General features: G+C 36.5%; 1 protein-coding gene across 2 annotated transcripts in view; it reads right to left on the minus strand.

Moving 5' to 3' along the window:
* The window catches only part of LOC127525375 (MAM domain-containing glycosylphosphatidylinositol anchor protein 1), a 192725-nt gene extending 170411 nt beyond the window's left edge, over positions 1-22314 (minus strand). The window contains exons 1-2 of one of the 2 annotated variants that reach the window (XM_051917893.1): positions 21639-22314; positions 19697-19786 (exon numbers count right to left, since the gene is read on the minus strand). In XM_051917893.1, the coding sequence (XP_051773853.1) occupies positions 19697-19763 (67 nt within the window). In that variant the 5' untranslated portion in view covers positions 19764-19786; positions 21639-22314. The remainder of the gene's footprint in view (positions 1-19696; positions 19787-21638) is intronic. The other variant, XM_051917892.1, reaches the window with a different exon arrangement.
* Between the last annotated feature and the right edge of the window lie 276 nt (positions 22315-22590).

Consider the following 22590-nt stretch of genomic DNA (forward strand, 5'->3'; position numbering starts at 1 on the left):
AAAACATATATCATAGGGCCCTAAATTTTTTTTATTTTTTGTTAATTTTTTAATAAATTGTTGGTATATTGGATAAGTTTCATTATTTCAATTAATTAGACATGCTTTTTGATTACTTATATTTAATAAACCATTAAAATGGAGTCCAAAAAAAAAAAAAAAAACGGAATCCAGAAAAATTAAAATGGATTTCATAGGGCCCTATATATACACACACACACACAATTTAACTGTTGCTTATGGAAATTATTTTAAAGATTTACAGTGCAAGTATATTTTTATTTACTATACTGTAAATAAAAAAAAATCACAAAAATATTTCTAAAAATAAGTATAGAGTGCATGAACATCTGAAGTCCTAATCTGTTGATTTATGTTTTTTTTTTAATTACAGAACTATAACTTGTTTATATACTTTCAAACAAAACATTTTGTCTAATTTCTGTCAAATCAATCACATATGAGATTCTTAATCAGTGCAGCTCTCAGACGCAGTGAGTAGGTTCATTAATACCTGAGAAAACATTGACATCCTGAGAATAACTTGCAAATTAACTCATAGGAGTTACTCCTATGTACACACTAGTGTGTGTGTGTGTTAGCAGGAAAAGGACAATATGATTAATCAGACCGGAGTGTGGCTCTAGTCCCAGAGAAACTGATGTATACACACGGTAAAGGACTTAATTCACAAATAAACAGGGTTATAATTCAGAGAGCGGAGGAGAATGAAAGCAGGCCATAAATATGTATTGCATTTGGAGCAATATCATACATGCCAGAGAGAGAATAAAGAGAAAGACAGAGAAAGAGAGAGAGAGAAGAAGGGGGAGGAAACTTCAGAGGAACAGACACCGCATATATCATCATAAAATGATCAATCATAAAATGTGCCCTTTCAAACACACATAGAGTGATATTCCACGTCCTGTCCTAAAGCTATAACAAGTAGTTGTGTGCACACAGGAAAGAAAAATCACAAATGAGATAATCACAAATCTCATTTGTTTCTCTTAGACAGAAATTAGATTAAATGGAGACACTTGTGGAAGATCGCTCACAGATTTTTCTCCTAAAACAAAGATTCAATAATCTCCATTGCGTCTTGGGAGAAATCGCAAGGAAAACGGTGATGCTCGTATGGTCATGGCATGCGAGAGGAATTATATGAGCTGAGCCGAGAAGGTTACGAGCACAACCACATCACATAAGCTAGATTTACAAATATTATTATAGCCCAGTGGCTGCAACCCTACAGCGTGTGCATACACTGACACACACACACAAATCACCCACACAAATACACTCTCTAGTTGTTTCTGTTGAAAGAAATGGCTGTGTTGATCTCTGCTTTTCGCCAAATCATTTGCACTCAAGTTTTTTGTTTGTTTGTTTTTTTTCTTTTTTTCTCACTGAGTGTCCTGTTTCTATCAGAATTTTCTATAAAATAACATCAAATTATGGAAGTAAAATAGGTTGCGATTTTGCGAATGGCATTTCATGTTCCCTGGAACTGTGACTGGAAGAAGAGTTAGGAAGAGGAAAAGTTGGGTTTGCTATAGCACCCCTTGTGGCAACGCTGAGAATGCAATGCACACTATGATTTGCATTCTGACACATAGTATTCTTCAGGCCTTACACTCCAGCTCTCACACACACACACACACACACACACACACAAACACGTACAATAAAGTAAGATGTGGTAATACAGAAGACTATCAGCTTTTCATAAGTAAATTCAATAACCTTCTCTTTATTTTACAGCTACAGAGCGCCTGATGAAAGCAATAACAGCTTTTAGCGGCTCATAAGACTTAATGCACAGAGAGATCATCTGCCTATTCATTATAGAGAGTTTCATTCTGGATTCTCTCTGTGCGTGTGTGTGTGTGTGTGTGTGTGTGTGTGTGTGTGTGTGTGTGTGTGTGTGTGTGTGAGTGAGTGAGTGTGTGTGTGTGTGTGTGTGTGTGTGTGAGTGTGAGTGTGAGTGTGTGTGTGTGTGTGTGTGTGTGTGTGAGCTGCAATCTCATTACACACATCTAATGTAACTATTACATTCAGCTTCCTGCTCTGAGAGCCTTTAAATTAAATTATACTCACGTACACACAGAGACGCATCTCACTGAACACATGTAAATGCATGTAACACACAAACACAGACAAGGACACACAGACATAGACATGTAAATGTGATTTGGCTGCTCTACTATCTCCAACTGTTTTCTTTTTGTTACGAAGGTCACTTCACAGCTGTCTTGGACTTGATTTACTCTCAACCTTTCAATCAGCCTTTCAATCTTAAAAATATGAATTATTACATTTTAAAAAATATAAAAATCTAAACAAAGACTGAAATAATCATAAGCCATTTCAAAATGATTTATATTAATTTTTAAGCAAAACAAGACGATCATTTCCATCACAACCAATAATTATGCACCTAATAAATTCTTTTTATATTATTATTATTTAATTGTGTGCATTTATTTAGGATATATAAAAAGCTAGCTTTCAAATTAGCCTTAACAACACCAACAAGTCTGCCATTTTATTAAATTTTTTTAATTCTCATTTTCACCAGAGAATGATATCAAAAATTTCAAACATAATACATAAAAATTGAGATATGCTGGATATGGCACTGTGATAGAAAAGACAAAATTAACAGAATTTATGTATTTACAATTTAGTTCAGACGTTTAGTTTAGTGTTTCTAAAAAAAGTCTCTTATGCTCACCAACACTGCATTTATGTGATAATAAACACTGTAATATTGTAAATATTATTATAATTTAAAATACATTTATATGAATGTAATTTATTCCTGTGATACAAAGCTGAATTTTCAGCATCATTACTCCAGTCTTCAGTGTCACATGATCCTTCAGAAATCATTCTAATATGATGATTTGCTGCTCAAGAAACATTTATTATTATCATTGTTGAAAATTTAACAATTCACCCAAAATTTAGTTAATTCACCCAAAAATGAAAATTATGTAATTAATTACTCACCCTCATGTCGTTCCATACCTGTAAGACCTTCATTCATCTTCAGAACACAAATTAGGATATTTTTTATAAAATCTGATGGCTCAGTGAGGCCTCCATTGACAGCAAGTTAATTTACACTTTCAAATTCCCAGAAAGGTACTAAAGACGTTTTTAAAACAGTTCATGTGACTACAGTGGTTCAACCTTAATGTTATGAAGCGACGAGAATACTTTTTGTGTGCCAAAAAAACATAATGACGACTTTATTCAACAATATCTAGTGATGGGCGATTTCAAAACACTGCTTCATGAAGCTTCGAATCAGTGGTTCGGAACGCGTATCAAACTGCCAAAGTCACGTGAACCATTGAAATTTAGAAACACTTATGATGTAGCGAAGCCTCGTTTACGGAAATCACATGACCTTGGTGCTCCAAACCACTGATTCGAAACAAAAGATTCGTAAAGCTTTGAAGCTTCATGAAGCAGTGTTTTGAAATCACCCATCACTAGATATTGTTGAATAAAGTCGTTATTTTGTTTTTTTGGCGCACAAAAAGTATTCTCGTCACTTCATAACATTAAGGTTGAGCCACTGTAGTCACATGAACTGTTTTATATATGTTTTTAGTACCTTTCTGGGCGTTTAATAGTCTAAATTAACTTGCTGTCAATGCATGACTCACTGAGCCATCGGATTTTATCAAAAATATCTTAATTTGTGTTCTGAAGATGAACAAAGGCCTTACGGGTGTGGAACAACATGAGGGTGAGTAATGACAGAATTTTCATTTTTGGGTGAACTAACCCTTTAATAGTTTCGTGGAAACAGTGATACATCTTTTTCAGGATTCTTCGATGAATAGAAAGTTCAAAAGAACAGCATTTATTTGAAATCTTTTGGAACATTATAAATATCTTTAGTCACTTAAATTGAGAGAGGATGCACTCAATTTAATGCATCCTTGCTGAATAAAAGTATTTATTTCTTTCAAAAAAAAAAAATTACTGACCACAAACTTGGTATAGTGTATTCATGTATGTTCACTGTTGGGCATTTTAAAAAGTCTAAAGAGCCAAGTGCCCTGAACAGTCTGAACAGAGTCTGAACCACTGAACTGAGATCAGTCTATAACCGCTCATCCAGCTCATATCAACTAATGGCCAGCCCCAGTTGAAATCTGTGGAAGTTTTCCACAATTTCAGTGTTTTGATTATGAATAAAAATTTGCAGATATCTTCAGAGTGTATTTAAACATGATCAAAAAGCAGAGCAAAGAATACCATCCAGTAAGTAAAAGCAAAATCAAACTAGCCCAAGTACTTCTTTACATCAAATACATCTATGTGAATACTTCTTTGTGAATGACAGGCACTACAACTTTGAGGAACCCTGTGGAGTTCTACGGGCACAGATTCTGTGTGGTGGAGGTAATGAGACTCACTCCTGCTCATCTCAGCATACACACACACACACGTTCCTATAGAGAAAGACAGACTCTCTGCCATTCGATTCCTCTGTCACTGAAGCACAAGACATTCAACCCCTTCACTGATTGAATCCATCTCTCTTCGGCTACTCTGCCTCTCATTTTAGGGATGTAACTGCTAAGAAACAATGAAACTCTTTTCCATCATCCCTTATTTCTTTTGTACTGTCCAATCACACGCTCCTTCATTTTTCTTTCTTTCTTTGCAAGTCTATCTTTTTCCATTTCTCAAGCGGTGCACTCATGTTTTCACTCAAACCATCCTGCAGTGAAAATGATCCACATTTTAGTTTCAATAAATGGTCATTTTGGACAGTTTTGGAGGAAGTTTTGAGTTCAGAAAGTTTCAGAACTTTTTCATAAGTACAACGATAATCTATCTCCAAATATCAAGGAAAACTGATCCATTCAATGGATGTGTTTTACTACATCTAGAGTGGCCACTCTTAAAACAGCATATGTATATTCACTGCCATTTCAAAAGAGGAAGAAAATAAGACATGCACACTGTAGCAATGTTCAAGGCTTAGGGAAGAAGGAGGCAGGAGGCAGGAACCAGCGAACTTTCAACATAATTTTAATAACAAAATAAACAACAAAATGAAAGTAAAGCAGCAGCCCCTCACGGACGACTGCCGCATAAACTAAAACAAAACCACAACATAAAGCCCAGGCCTGGTCCTCTCTCATCCTTCAATGTAGTCACTCCTCCTTTTTTCCTTCCGGAGCTCCTCCGTGAGACTTGAGACCGGTGAGGCGGGCAGGTGGTGCTCATTAGCACTCGTGCCACCGGCCTCGCTCCGCTCTCACGGCTCTCGGCCCCACCCTGCTTACCACACACACATTTCTAACTGCAACGGGAGAAACAGCACTTTGTGTTTGCGCAGTTAACACTAGGGCTGCACGATGTATCGTTTCAGCATCGATATCGCAATGTGCGCATCCACGATAGTCACATCGCAGGAAGTGCGATGCCTAGTATAGGGATCATTAATCCGTACAGACCAGACACCACAGTTTGAAACACATGTGATTCTCAAAATAATTGCAAAGTTTAACCATCGTAGAGGGAAAGTTCATCATTTGCACGTGTTTTAGGTCCGTTGTGCGTGCTGTTTCTGAGCCGCACAGACAGCACATGAACACCAAACTCTGCGTCTATTCATGTCTGAATGGACACATACATGCAAAATGATGTAAAAATGTCTCTGTGAGTATCCTTGTAAGCACAGTTGCTTATGGCTTAGGTAACGCAAACAAAGAAAACGGGTGTGTATCATTATATTGGATCTGTGCATTCGGTCTTAAAGGGATAGTTCACCCAAAAATTCTGTCGTCATTTACTCCCCCTCAAGTTGTTCCAAACCTGTATAAATTTCTTTGTTCTGCTGTACACAAAGAAAGATATTTGGAAGAATGTTTGTAACCAAGCAGATGTCGCCACTGACTACCATAGTAGGAAAAAAAATACTATGGCAGTCAATGGGGGGGTGAGATCTGCTTGGTTACAAACATTCTTCCAAATATCTGTAGATATTTTTAGTGACAGCACTAATATTCTCTCTGCTTTCTGTGTCATGAATGTTATCAAACAATAAAATACAGATAAAATCACTTTTGCAGCTTTAACACGGATTAATTACATTCAATTTATACAGTGAAGACAGTATACAGTGTTATTTTACATTTGATTATTCATTTTCTGTACCTGAATACTTGCCAGAAAACTTTCATTTAAATCACCCCAATCATTATAGAATTAGTAATTCTTTCCAAATAGAGCTATTCAAGTAATCTGGTGAATTTAATTCATATTGCAATATATATCAAAATATATAAAACAAAACAAAATAAAACAAAATATCGCAATGTCACTTTTTTCCAATATTGTGCAGCCCTTGTTAACACAGAATACTCACACATCAGAGCCGTTACTCTGCATTAACACATTCATAAAAGATAGGTGACTAAGGTTTATTTTTACAGCACTAACAGCTAATTTGTCTACTGCACAAAGTCTTCTCTATCTTTACAAGAGAGAAAATGCATTGAGCAGAAAATCCAGTGTATGTCTTACAAAACTGCAGGAGTTTTAAGCTAATTCTCACTAAAGAGGGGATTTGAGCTGCTCTCGTGTGCAAACCTGCATGCCGATGCCCTGCAGTCAGAATGCGGTTTAAAGCCTTTTTAGAGCAGCCTCACTTAAACTAAAGATTAGGCTTAAATGCAATTGGGTGTCTCATAAGGGTTTAGAGGCAGTGTTATGAGAAGTAATGCTGAGAGCACTCGCTGTGTGCGCGTGGAAGGGCTTGTATCTATTGGAGGAAATGAGAGAGACAGATGAGAAGCATATTGTCTCATTCAGGCAGCAGTTAGTGGGAATTTATTGTTGGCAGATTGTGTGCGTGTGGATATGAATGTAGTGTTGATGTTTGTGTTCACACATACAGAGTGTGTATGCAATAACGGCCGATTAATCTGGCTATTTTGAGACAGTAACTGTGCCCGACTGACCAATTACTAGAAGTGGTTACTCGTTTCCAAAACCTCTGACAGCCTTGTCATGGGATAATTGATCATATTAGTCGTAAGGGATTGTGAATACATCATAAATATTCTATACTTCTCTCAGCCCTACTGCATACTAAAAAGGCTTTGGCAGCTCTCAATGCTTCTGTACTTTTGTTTGACTTCTTTAACCTGGAAGGCCTCTTTTTTGGCACAGCAATCTAAATGACCTGATAAAAGTCAAACCACTCCAAATATACCTCTATTTTCCTCTCTCACTTCTAAAAAAAAAAAAGTTAGCACAAGACAGGAGACTAATTAAGAAGTGGAAAGAAAAAGAGAGCAAGGGGAGAGTGAGTGGTGTCATTCTTTAGAAAGGCATGCAATGGTCAGAGTGCTAGAATAGCATACTACTTTTATTATTTGTGAAGATTACAATACGTTTACAATGCAGTGCGCTCAACTTGACATTCCACTTCCAGTGTAACAAATGAAACGCAAGCTACAGCAGTTGATTTTTAACATCTCTTTCTTGACTTATGTTCAGAATAACATATTACCATAATACTCAAACTACAGTGTGTTTTGTGTGCATTATGCCAAAGTTCTGCATGCACTGTAAACCCAGATGACTGACTAAAATGGCTAAAATGTGCCAGTACTGTATCCCACAATGCAATGCACTCTTGATCTCCTTTATCCAGTGTTGCGAAATAAGAAAATGTGGTAGAAAATGTGCTTAAAAAGAAATATTTGGAGTTCAGTACAAGTCAAGCTCAATCAACAGCATTTGTGGAATTTAGTGATTACCACAAAAACTACTTCCAAAAAACACAAATCTGGGTTATAGTGAGGCACTTACAGTGGAAGTGAATGGGGCCAATCTGTAAACATTACAACACTCACCGTTTTCAACAGGAAAAAGAAGTAAACAATTTGTGTTATTTTAAAACAACAATTTTACAACTTTGTTGCCCTGACAACAGAACAGTTTCAACCGTACAAATAGATGCAAAAGCTTTTATAAAATTCTTCACATTCCTGTTTTTAAATCCTCTAACCTGTACCAATTCACTTTTATTGTAAGTGCCTCACATTGTAACCTTAATTTTTTGCTCTTTCTCTTTTTATAAACATTATACTGTATATGAACCCGGAATATTCCTTTTAACGGTCATATCACAATGCCAAAAATCTTATTGCTACAAAAATGTTGACAGGTTTGACAAAGTCATTATTATGTGGAAGTTAGATGAAAGAATGAACTTTTAGCAGATATATGCCTTTAAATCTGCTATGCATGACCAATATAACAATGACTTATTTAGTACCACAATGAATTTTGTCCAATGCTCTCTATAATGAGAATGACCCTCCAAAACATACAAAAGACTAGCAAGTAGGAAATAATGTTTCGTGTTCATAACTAAAGCCTGCAAAACTTTATATGCATCACGGTCTCCACTAAATTATTAAGCAGCACATTTCCAACATTGATGATTAGAACTGTTTTTTAAGCAGCAAATAAGCATATTAGAATGATTTCTGAAGGATCATGTGACACTGAAAACTGGAGTAATGATGCTGAAATTTAACATTGACATCACAGAAACAAATTATATTAAAATATATTCAAATACAAAACATTTAAAATTGTAACAATATTTCACAATATTACTGTTTTTACTGTATTTATGATCAAAAATGCAGCCTTGGTGAGCATAAGAGATTTCTTTCATTAAAAAATCATTAAAAAACCTTACTGATCTTTTGAATTATAGTATATATGTAAATCTTAAATCTTGTGGATATCTAGTTTACTTGCTACTATGTGCCACAAACAAATCTCCAAGATCTAATGCCACTAACCTGACAAACTTTGGCAAATCAAGTAACTAGTTCTTTCTCAAAAGCACTCACTGCATCAACTCTTTTCATCAACTTTTTTAACACGGCTTTGCTCCTGTAAAGTGTGTAAAGCAATCAGATGAAAATGTTCTATTGCTTTAGCCATTTTTAAGTGCAATCTGCATCAAACGGTCAGTGAAGGGACTATGTGCTGTTTGAGGCTGAGACTATAGTATTAACTAGTGGAAACATACGACAAACAGGGCAGGTGGAAAGAGGCAGAGCATGACATGCACTGATTCATAATCCTCAGCCAAAATGATTAGAGTAGACCAGACTTGTGTACACTTCCTCCTCATTCCTATCTCTTGTGTAAAGGTTTTTATCTTGTGCAGATCTCTCTGGTTCAGTTAATGATCAGAGAGTTTACTGGGATTTACACTGCTGAGCTGCTGCTTCATCATGGACAGTTTCTCAGAAGACACGGTCTGTGTCGTGTTGCATCTCTTGAGCCCAAAGCAGGTGCAGAAGCGTGTCTCACACAAACACACACACGGCCACAAGCTTGGCACGCAGGCAGGCATTAATTTTCTCTCGTTCATCAAGCACAAATCACAGCAAACAATGTCTAATCAATGAGCAGGCCTTATTGACAAACGTCTGCAAGAAGCCATGAGTGAACAAAGAGTGCAAACAGAACAAACAGGATGAGAAAAGAGAGAAACAATCATTCACCATGAAAATCAAGCACACCTGCATTCTCCTCTGAGGACAAACACACACGTGTACTTTGCAAGGCCGTCGCTAATGGGGTGAGAGATGGGAATGATTCTAGGGGTCCACTGGGGACCCCACAAATTTTCCAGTAGGATTCAGTGTAGTAATTCAATGTATTTTTTACACCACAATAAAAAATAACTAATTCACAATCCATCTTCTATGTGATGCAAGTACTTTTAAAGGAATAGAGCGCAAAAAATTAAACTTCTGCCATTATTTATTCACCCTTATAAAATTAAAATTATTATTTTTTAAGAAATTAATACTTTTAATCAGCAAGGATCCATTAAAAGGATCAAAAGTGACAGTAAAGACATTTGTAATGTTACAAAAGATTTCTATTTCAAATAAATGCTATTCTTTTGAACGTTTTATTCATCACAGAATCCTGAAAAGAAATGTTTCTTAAGCATCAATTCAGCATATTAGAATGATTTCTGAAGGATCATGTGACATTGAAGACTGGAGTAATGATGCTGAAAATTCAGCTTTGCATCACAGGAATAAACTACATTTTAAAATACAAATAGCTATTTTAAATTGTAATAATATTTCACAATATTACAGATTTTACTGCATTATTGATCAAATAAATGTAGCCTTGAAGAACATAAAAGACTTTTTTTTTAAATCTTAATTCCAAGAATTCCAAGCTACACAATTGTACCCACACACAAATATACAGATAATAAATTAGTTGAACATAAACAAATAAAATAGTTGAGTTACATAAAGTTAGAGTAGTTTTACATAAAATAGAGTTTACATAAAATATAATTAAAAAAAAAAAAACATTTTCAGCAAGAAAAAAAGGTTTGATAGAACTTCAACTTCACTGGATCATGAAAAGTGGGTACTACATACAAGAGTTATTAATTTAGAGAACTACTCCACTCTTTAAACACTTCTGGCACCTGAAATTTAAGCGGCCTTGGTGACATCTCTCAAAAGCAAACAAGCTGTGGCAGATAATACACTTTGATGAAAGATTGAAACTATGTTTTTGCAATAAATATTACTTTTGAATCAAGCACAATAAGATCAACAATGTGTGACAAAGGGTCAATAGGGTCAAAATAGGGTCAGTTTTAATTGGAAACTGCACCATGGCTGAACAACACGCTTTGAAACATGAACGCTGAACGCTGTCCTTTTCTATCAAGACTTAGCAGAACCTGACCGTCACATTGGTGCCTTGATACCCAGAACCACAATGACTACATATCTCCGATATCTTGACAAAAATAGACATATGCTGATTTAATTTTTCATTTTTGGTCCTGAGGATATATGAGTCACAACATGGAGAGCATCTAATCGTACTTTTCTGACAGCACTGTGTGTGTGTGTACTCAAAAGCTGAGTGAGGGTGACGTGGTCTGTCCTGTATCGAAAGCCATAAGGGTCAGAATTCGTTTGTATTGTATCGCCATTTTAAGCTTTGAAACAGCATTCTCTAAACACCTTGCGACGCTAAAATAACACTGTCAGGTTAAGTTAGTGTCACGTGTCGGCTGGCGTTAAGTTAACAAGCCAGGAAGCATACAAATAAATTTGCTTATCTACATAGCACTTACCCCAGTGCGGTTGAGGAATCTACGGCAAGTCACAGAAATATTTGTCCACATAAAGAGCCATATTTAGAGTCATAGTTGACCCTTCACCAGGATTGACAGGCGATCTAACCAATCATAATGCTGAATCCGCCATTTTGTCCGACAAAGCAGTCAGGGGAGTTAGCAGATTAATGTAGGTGGACTTGAACTTGGTGTGTACCAACGTCTTTCCGCGATTGAAACAACATTCCTTCTGATGTTCATTCATGTTTATTTGATGCTATAAATGAACTAGTAGGAAGAAATTATCATTTCACGAGCCTCCTAAACTGAGGCGCTAGAGCGATCTGTCACGACACATTAAAGAGCCACAAAAGGGTTAAATTTTTTTTTAAAAATGACAAAATTTGAAATTTGAGACTGTTTCATATCAAAAGTAACCTGCTCTGTCTTGTCTGTCAATGCATTGTCAGTGTCCTCTTTGCTCCGCAATGTATTTTTCACTGTGTGAAAACATGATGTGTGGTGAGAGATCGGCATGGCTTGTCGGACATAGCAACAGGAACTAAAGGGGGCGGGTCTTTGCGAACGGTCAATTATAGCTTTTTCTTCCTTGCCACTGCATCACTGGTCTTATTTTGGTCTTATACTGACTTATACTGATGCCTATCAGCTACAATTATGTGGGGCCTATAAAGTATTTAGACAAAAAAAACACATTTAAATATTCTTTTTTATATGATCTATAAAATGGTAGTTTAATGTAAAACTGTAAAACAAAGTTCCTCCTTCGAATCGTTGGTACTTTTGGCCAAATGCCAATTGAATGATTCGACTTGCCATAGATTGCTCAACCGCATTAGGGGAAGTGCTATGCAGATGAGCAAATTAATTTACATATTTCCTGGCATCTGTATTTGCCTTCACTGCTCATGGAACACTTCGTCACCTTGGAATTATAAGGTTCTATCTGACATTTTTTTCAAAATTGAATTATTCACATATTCTTATTCTCCGACAAATTATTTACATTATGCGATTTTTTTTTTAAGTTGTGTACATTTTGGGACTTTTTTTTTAGAAAACAAAAAGGGTCTATCCATAAAGGAGTATGGAAAGCAAAAACTTTGAAGCTCAATATCCCAAAACTGCCCAGAATGCAGATAAAACCTTATAATTCCAAGGTGGCGACTTGTTGAGCTCTGATCAGATGTCTATTCATCAGTGTATAAGAGGGAAATGAGAGTCAGACTGAGTCAGAGATGAGTAAGGAAACACATACACTACTGAAGTGGAGGGGTCACTCACAAAAAAAAAAAAAAAAAATTGTATGGATGATACAGTATGCTTCGGTGTCCCATTGCTTTATATAAAGCATTACCGGCAAATCCCATAACTCAACAAAAATGGTTATGTTTGTCCTTGTCATATTAAAATCTCTGGTTTTTTATTTAGTCTGACTTGGACTATCAATAAAAGTGATATTTTTTTAATGAGATTCACCTATATAATAACCTCAACAGAAACAAAAAACATGCATTTCAGTGTTCTCACACCACTACAGCCTCTAATCAACACATTCACACCCCACTTCTGCTGTGTAGTGATGCTTAAGCATTAATAATGCAGAACTGTTTGGAAGAGTTGCTGTTTATTTTGCACAGAGTACGAGAAGCAACGAAAAAGAAATGAGTGAGCTGTACAAAGAAGTTTAGGTAAAGAATCATTGATCGAGGTGAGAAACATGTGAGCTGAAGGCAAGAACCGTCTGAGGAAGAAGAACTGACAGACAACAGCAAGAACAAACAGATTATAGATGAATGATGCTGCTCTGAAAGACTGAGGGACACACAGACAGGAAAGAGAAAAGGAGAAGCTGTGGGCCGACAACTCTTTCTTCCTGCAAGCAGGCAACATGCTCGATTCCAAAAAGTTACGCTGCCTCTGTCAGGCAAAGCAAGCAGCTCGTGTGATACGGTCCCTGTACATATGTCAGTCCTGTGGGTCGTCATTACTTCATCATGATCTCATCGTAGCCTCCATTGGCCGTGTGCAAGCCGTCAGGTGCTTGGAGCTACTAAAAGCATGTGAACACTTCATAAACACGCCAGGGGGTGAAGGTTTGGCTGAGTAACTTTGGCAGTTAATACCTGCTTGTAGAGACCACAACTATATCATTATGTGGGCCAAAATGCATATTTTTTTACTGAAAAAATTCAAAAATTACTGTGCATTCTGACTAAATAACATAAAAGCAACACATAAAAAGCAACAAAGCTGAATTTTCAGCATCATTACTCCAGTCTTCAGTGTCACATGATCCTTCAGAAATCATTCTAATATGCTATTTTGCTGCTCAAGAAACATTTCTAATTATTATCAATGTTGAAAACAGTTGCTTAATATTTTGGGTGAAACCATGATTCATGTTTTTCAGGATTCTTTGATGAATAGAAAGTTTATTTATTTGAAACAGAAATCTTTTGCAACATTATAAATGTCTTTGCTGTCATATTTTATAGGAATTGAATGGATCCTAGCTGAATGAAAGTATTAATTTCTTTCTTTCAAAAAACAAACCCTACTGACCCCAAACTTTTGAATGGTAGTTTACCGTAGGATTTGAGTTATGGGATTATCCGCTGCATATACTGTAGGTCAAAGTTCCCAGGCTGTTGTGGACCAGGGGCCGGATTCACGAAAATCTTAAGTAAGTTAAGAAAATTTTCAAGATAAATACTAAGAAGTTTGTAAGAATGTTCCTAAGTGCAATTCTTGAAAAATTCTTAAGAAATTCTCAAATATTTTCTTAAGAAAATAAAAGGCTTTGGTGTTATTTGATTAAAAGGTGGGTATTGCTGAGGACTCACCGAATGAAAAACACAAAGCACGTCTTTTTGCACTGCCTGCAGATTACTGTATATCAAATTATCCGTGCAGACTATTTTCAAACGACTGGCCTGACGGGAGTTAATCACTCAATGTTGTGTTTTTAATGCACCGTGTCAAGTTAAAATAGTTATTTTAGAAGAGCCTATATGTGAGCACATCATGTATACGCGCAAATGATCGACTGGTGACCACATTTATGGTACTAGTAGTAATATGTATTATATTTAGCTAGCTAGTGTTATGTTGTAATACTTAACACAATAAATTCATTAAACATCTTACATTTGGGTATTTAATACAGGTTGGAGGTTATCTTAACTTTATGAAGTTAATGATTTTTAAGAACATTCTTTTCAGGAATATGAATATTTCTTAAATTTTATCTTAAGAACAATCTTAAGAAAAAAAGATAAGAAGATTCTTAAAAAGGTTTTTGGAAATACAAAATATTCTTATCTTTTTTCTTAAGTTAGAAAATAAGATGAAATTGGCAGCTAAGAAGAATTTTATTCTTAAGAATGTTTCATGAATCTGGCTTCAAGAGATAATGGATGACAGACTGAATGGAAAGGCAATGACAGACTCCACTTTCTCTTTCTGGAGTTTTCTGATAAACGGGGATTACAGGACAGACAGCAGCCATATCCATCTCAAACCTGTTTTCCTGTCCACACACCAACTACAGGGTAAAGCTATGAGGTGGAGATCCATTCCTGCTCTATACTAGATTCTCTGAACCAAACTGCCATTTAACATATCTAATTAACTTTGACAGACGTAATATATAGACATGATGCCCGTGGCCAGGTGAATGTTATTACACCAGTCTTACATAGAACACTCTCCATCTATACTCCTGTCTCTTTTCATGACCTTTTCACCAAATCACTTCCCTGAACAAATACCTGCCAGTTTCTCACTGCCTGAAACTGCCTTTTCCCCAACCACAAAAAAAAAGAAAGACTTTCACACCTCAAACACATGTACGAGATGAATGAGAGGAGTTGTGTTGTATTATTGAACATAAGAGCTGGTGTGGAAGAGAGGCCTTGGTTACTAATAACTAACAGAATTCAGTTTTTATATTGAATTATGCTGTACAAGAAAAAAAGAAAAACATGAAAGTTTCACAATTATTTTTATGCAAACATTTTCAAGATTGACCACTGTTGACACTTTCAAATACTCGAATATTAGTGCTGATCCCTAAATTAATAAATAAAATTAATAAATAATTAAAATCTTAAAGGTCTTAATAATAGGTTTTATTTACTAAAAAATACTAAATATTTCTAAAATAAAATTATTTGTAATAACACAACAAAAATAAAATAAAATAAAATAAAATAAAATAAAATAAAACTATGAAAAAAAAAAAATGCAAACAGCTGTGTAACCTGATTGTAATTGAACTAATAGCACAGTAGGAATAAAAAAAATTTAAAAAAAAGTTTTTACTTCTTGATAAGTATAAGCATCATGGCAGTGGCACAAAGTTTCATGCGCTCGTCATCTCCTAATTAGGACCTGAAATAGATAAATATTAAGTACGCTTTTTAAAACAAAGAAAATGGAGGATGGTTAATAAGTATGCAACAACAGCAGGAAACTCTGTAATGTGCGCATGTCAAAAGATTAAATCCGATTTGAAGCTTGTGACATATAAACATGCACATCAACCTGATTACTTTATTTAGCATTCATGTAAACACTATGTTCAGATTCATGAAATGAAATCATGAAATCTTTCTGACTGAAACAAAAGGTGTCCATGTAACTTTAACTACTGTACTTTTAGCCTGACACTGGTATATTATGCAAACTTAAACCACTAATATGAATATTTAAGGTACTCATTTGCACCCTTAAGGAGAGATAAGGCACAAAGTTGTACCTTTGAGGTACTGCCCCTGTCAAAAGCTGTTACACCCCTAAAGTTACAATTTTTGCAATTTTTTTCTGACAGTGCAGAATAGTATGAAATGCCCTTAGTCTTTTTGGATAGTCTTTGATGGTATTTTTCCCCCTGCCCAGATTCTCATGCATTAGTCAATGCACGCCAACTGTTCACTCGCACAAACTCTTTGTCATGTCCGCCTGTGGACACGCACACATCACCTTCTGTCCATTCACACTGCACACATTAACCCACACTTATGTGTGTCTAAGTCGCAATTCTCTGCTGACCTATATCCAGATATAAAGCAGATGAAAATATGCTCGGAGTTGCTTTCAGTGTCATAAAATTCGACTTCAGGGCAGATCTCCATCGATCCCCTTTCCCTGACACATACATGCCATCGGCTGCTAGAGCTAAAATAAAACTGTAGTTGCCAAAGGGTAAACATACTAACCCACAGGTTAATAGAATTTTAGCAGAGTGACAAACACACACACATCAAAACCTATACAGTGAATAAGCAAAACCAGAGACGGTGACAGAGGCAGAGAACTGTAGAGAAACACAGTACAGATGGAAAGAGGAAGATGAAAAGAGTGACAAAGCAGAGAAAAGGGAGACGGTGCATGACAGGCCATGGAAAAAAAACAGAGCGAGAGAGATAGTCTGATGAGATAGTAATGAAATCATTAAACCGTGTGAGAAACAGACTAGATTCAATGAGAAGAATAACTATAAGGAGGGACATAAGCACATTTTTATGCAGGATAGAGAGAGATACAAGATTAAGGGTGATTCTTCTGAAAGTTGTAAAGTAGAAACTTCCAACAGAGTGTTCAGGTCATATTTCATCTCAGAAATCTTTTTTCCTTTTTTTTCAGACCACCAAAGTCAACATGAAATGCTGTTCACAATCATAATCCGTTGTGTCAGGTCAAGTCACCTTTATTTATATAGCGCTTTTTACAATGCAGATTGTGTCAAAACAGCTTTACAGTGATAGCAGGAACATAATTTGGCTGCACAGCAGTTCTAGAAGAAAATGATGTCATTGCCCAGCTTAGATAAGTTCAGTATTGATTCATTCCATTGTAAAATCATTAGTTATTAATTTAGTTAATTTATCTATACAGCGGCTCTGGAGAAAACAGTGATGTCATCACCCAGTTCAGTTCGCATGCAATGGTGTCAATGCAGGCAGATCAAAAACAATGTTGAATATCAAATGTCTCCAACTAAGCAAGCCAGAGGTGACAGTGGCAAGGATCCCAAACTCCATTAGGTGACAAAAATGGGGGAAAAAAGCCTTGTGAGAAACCAGGCTCAGTTGGGAGGCCAGATTCAGGCAGTGTTAGGGGTCATCAGATCATCAGATTTGGATCAGAACAGTCAGATATTTAATCCAAAATAGTTTCCAAGTCAAACAGAATTAGAATTCAATGGGGAAAAAAGGTGGGGCAGGACTTTCTTTACGGCTGAAAACGTAAGTTGTTAAAGAAAGGATTTTTTTAATAATGTGCGCAGATTATTTGTGAGCCATAAGACCCGATACATTATTTTAGAAATTACATAGTGTCATTATTCTAGGGTTGTTGTTTTTTTTTTTGCATCTTTTTTCAGTATTTTTTGCTGACAATTAAAAAAAAAAAAAAAAAGATTGTATTACTGTACATTTTTATGGTAATAGAGTAGAAAATGACACTTTAATATTATTTTTAAAAGTTAAATGTTTGGACATTATTTGGGTAGAGAGAAAAAAGTGCTTAATTATGTAATTAATGTCAAAATGAACAAATGTCACAAATTATCTTAATAATAATAAATATCATTTTAAAGTCAAATAAAATAAAAATAAATAAAAAACTAAAATAAGCGACCAAGATGACCTAGACATTTTTTGTGAGATTAATCCAGTATATGTAAAACATCTTACCATGGATTAAAGTCACGATCAGAGAGAGTTAACAGCCCCCATAGCAGAGAGATAAAGTGGGAAGAGGAGTGAGAGTAAAGTCTCTCTCACTCTGGGGCTTTGCCGCCCTTAATTAACTGAGCTGGCATTCTCTCTCGCACCGTAAAGGCGGTTCTTACTCCGCTCCCAGCTAGGAGGCCTCACAACAAAATTAAACTTGCTGCACTCGCATGACTAAAAGTAATAAAGACTAAAAAGGTCAGTCAACATTGTCTTACAGTGATTGGGGTAGAAATGTGTGGCGTGACATTAATTTTAAAAGTCAGGTAAGACGGTGCGTGCGCGATGAGATAAGAAGATAAGACAGTGTGTGAGAAAAAGACATCATCGGGTTTCATCCAGTCACAGACTTTTAGAGGATTTAAAGGGTTAGTTCACCCAAAAATGAAAATTCTGGCATTAATTACTCACTACACGCTCCGAACCACTGATTCGAAACAAAAGATTCCTTAAGCTTCAAAGCTTCATGAAGCAGTGTTTTGAAATCACCCATCACTAGATATTGTTGAATAAAGTCGTTATTTGTTTTTTTTGGCGCACAAAAAGTATTCTCGTCGCTTCATAACATTAAGGTTGAACCACTGTAATCACATGAACTGTTTTAAATACGTCTTTAGTAGCTTTCTGGACATTGAAAGTGTTAATTGTCTTGCTGTCAATGGAGGTCTCACTGAGCCATCGGATTTTATCAAAAATATCTTAATTTGTGTTCCGAAGATGAATGAAGGTCTTACGGGTGTGGAACGACATGAGGGTGAGTAATTAATGACAGAATAATTCTTATTTCTCGTAGTAAAGTAGCAGAGAGCAATCTATGCAAGCAAAGGCAAATATAATAAGTATATATGCAACTAAAACACTGCTGCTTTTACACAAAGTTGATGTAATACAATGCAGATAACTGAATTCCACTAAAACGCAATGTCTCCGTCCATTTTTAGTGTAGTAAAGACATGATGCCACAAATATGATTAAGATAGAGTGAATCCTTACAGTTCAGAGCTGTGTAATTCACATCACCAGCTCTTAATGCCTCAAACAACAAATAACAAACCAAATAACCTCTTTTTTGCATGGCATAATGTTCTATCTAGAGGCTCTAAATGTTTCCTCTATATGACAAACCAAGACAAGTGTTTCTCTCTCACCACACATTTAATTGAGCTCTTTAAGTCCTTTCACAAAATGACAGTAAGTGCAGTAAATGCGGAGGGTACACCAATATAAAAAGATTAATTATGCAAAGAAGAAATCATTTTTGGCAAGCACCGAGGTGAATGAGTGTCATCCCCGAAAGAAATTACTGCAAATGCAACCTTGCAGCAAAATAAATGGAGAAAATTCATGAACCACGATAGTCTACAATTATCACAATCATGTGAAGTAATAATCACTTTGATGATTCTTTCTAAAGGTTTCTACATTCTTGTTATAATCATGAAGTATTTATCCTACTCGATAATGATCTAATTAGACAGTGTTGTGTTCATTGCTTGATATCGCTCTGCAAATCTGCCATTCCTGGTGGCGTTGACCTACCACTAGTTTAGTCTGTCATCTTTAAAATTACAACAGGCGTAGCACATCTCATCAGGCAATGTTGGGACGCAATAAATGTGCTGAAAACATGGGTAGCACAATCTTGTCATGCAGGAAATATCCATCAGAATATCTTGCAACTATATGTTGTGAGGCAAGACCACCAATTCTAACCTTAACCTTAAAAGTTGCATTTTCTCAGTAAAGTCCTTACCGTAAACTCCTTGCGTTTGCACGTACCGGTGGAGTACTGAAAATAATAAAATCCAGAAAAGCTCCATCTTCAGGTGCGATCCCTCATTACCTGCAGGGAAAACCACAAAAGTTCACAATCACTGCACAGGACACCACAGCACGAGCTCAGCATTAAAATGAGTGCTCCTGCAGCCAGAATCATGCCATCATCATCATCATCAGAGATTAAAGTAGCCTAACAAAACATTATTCACCAGTTGAAGTATTTTTATCCCTGCATTGTTCCAGTGCAAGCATGCATGGGGGTTAAGAAGAGACAATTCATTTGCCAAACCTTGGATTATCTGCAGATTACAGAATCTGTGCTATTGTTTGATGGGATTGAATGCAGCAATCATGGGTTATTTTTGAAATTGGTGGGAGGTTAAGGACGATCAAATACATGACTTATTAAACCTGGCCGGAATTCAGTATCACGTTGGTCAGAACAAGAAAGACGTGCACAAGCATCCAAATGCATGTATTTACACTGAACTTTCTGCTGGAAAGCCAGGCTGTGTTTTGGCACATGGTAGCTGGTTCTTCAGCCATCTTGTACCAGCAGTAAACCAGCTACCAGCAGGTCATAACAGATTTTTTGGAACATGGTAGCTGGTCAGTCAGCTATTGACCAGCTTGCACCAGCTAATGGCTATTTTAAAATGGATTTTACAACAGGGGGCTGGGAATTGTTGTTAGAAGTAAACTTCTCGAATGGTTTTGACTGTATTTGTTTCATTTGAACATCGAATGAAGCATTTAATAACTAATAACATAGCAACAGTAGGCCACTCAGCACTTTCCTAATAGAGTCGCCAACGGAACACTGACCAAAGTAAATACTTCCATTATTTAGCACCTTTTTATAGACGTACATAACATTTAAATTAAAAAAGTACTGAATCTCAACAAAAATTCATCAAAGACATCCTTTAAAAATGTCATGAAATACACTATAGTACTACACTATACACAAGTATTAGCAAGTACGCGACAACTTAAGTACACATAAACGACTATCATCTGTAGTAAAACATCTTAAAGATATTTTAAACAAATCACAAACGTTTTCTGTGATATATTTGCCACGTGTACCTCTAAAAAGGTGATTTCAGTAGTGCTACTACTGATTTGTCCATCTACAGCCCAATACTTAGGCTATCCTAAAGTCCTCGAGCAGCGTACTGTTGCTATAGTAACCCCCTCAGGCTAGCGCGACGGCGCTTCGCGAGCGTCTATTAAGCTACTAACTTGTAAGTCTTACTTTTGTTGTTATTAAAATGCTTTTAAAATAATGTTTTTCGATGCTTTTAACACCTCCAACCATTTTTCTTACTTTTTTGAAAGATTCAAGGCTTAATTGAGGGTAGGACAACCCCCATTTGTCGCATCTTTTCCGGTAGGATTAAAACTGTGGTGAGTGTACTGGAAATCGCTTTGGAATAAAGCACCAGCTCAATGACAGATTGATACAATTATTAAAGTTACTATAGCGCAAGACAACTGTGAGATTCATGGCAGAATTTCTCCACAGTCTGAAGTTTAAATTCACGAACACTCGGTCACAGCTCATTTGAAGAACAGGTTTCGTTACATTTATCAGCGTGCAGGGTTAAAATCACACACACATTAGTAAGAAAACTTCTCTCGTGTCTGCGTGTAGAAGTACGCACTATAAAAAGTGAGAATGTGCAGACTTTTATTGGTGAACTTACGTAGTCAGGTTATTTGAATTTGAATAAACTATGTTAATTTAGATGTCACCACACAAAGCGCATTTTAGAATAGCTCACAAAACATTTCTACAGTCTGTAGCCTATTGGGTGTGGACATTGAGCGTTCACGAGCACTCACATTTAGACTGTTTCAAGCACTCAAACCTCTTTTAAGAATAAGATGTGCAGATATAAAATACCGCTTACCTTTCTCTGTGCCGGTTCAGCCTTAAGATCACTGCCTTCCGAAATAATTCCCTTAGAAAATAACGACTTTCAGCAGAGGACTGGAGTTCCAGGTGTTTAGTTTGTTGCGTGTTCAGCAGGAGCGCAACGATGTCTCTCCGTCCAGAAAATAAAGACAAAATTCCAACACATTCTTCCAGACAACTTAAACTGACATGAAACTCTTCAAGCCACAGGACGCATCCACACATCCAAGGGCGTCTTCATGGAAAGCAGCAGTCCGATGCGATGCGATCTCTCAGAGTGACTGTCTGAAACTCTTGTCCTGTGGTTTTCTCCTATCAGATGTGTGCTCATCGATGGCTCTCTCAAGAGTGAGGCGGATGGAGAGGTTGCGCGTCTTTGCGCGTCAGTGTGGAGATGCGCGCACAGATCTCTCTGGGTGATGCGCGTCTGATATCTGAACAGGCTTCTGGAGAGTCTCTGCGTAAAGCTTGTCCAGCTTTGGTCTCGGTAATGAGTGGGTTTATCAGAAGGGACCGGGATCTAAACTGTATAAACTCTCGGCTTTTTCCAATAGTATTTTAGTGGAATCTCCAGCCAATTAAAGCTGCGCAGCTGCAAACGGAGGACTCGCCCCGGATCCCGGTGGACCAATTAAATAAGATAGAGAGAGAGAAAAAAATCACAATGTCTCTGCCACCCCTCCTCTTTATTCCCCTCTCTCCTCCTCTCGCTTTCTACTCCATCTCCCCTTCCATCAGTTTCTCAGTGTCTGGCGTCACTGATGGTGCAGACACTTTTTGAACTGAAGCGCGCTGCTGCCGGTGACCGATAGGTGGCGTGTTTGAGCTAATTATAATTCCAGAGAGTGCTCGCCATCACCCTTGCCCTTATTCATGATGAAAAAAACAAATTGTGCGTTAGGTCATGAATCGAAAATTTAAGTAATACATCAATATATTATATCAAG

The sequence above is a fragment of the Ctenopharyngodon idella genome, chromosome 13, assembly GCF_019924925.1.
Source record: "Ctenopharyngodon idella isolate HZGC_01 chromosome 13, HZGC01, whole genome shotgun sequence".
Classification (NCBI taxonomy): Eukaryota; Metazoa; Chordata; class Actinopteri; order Cypriniformes; family Xenocyprididae; genus Ctenopharyngodon; species Ctenopharyngodon idella.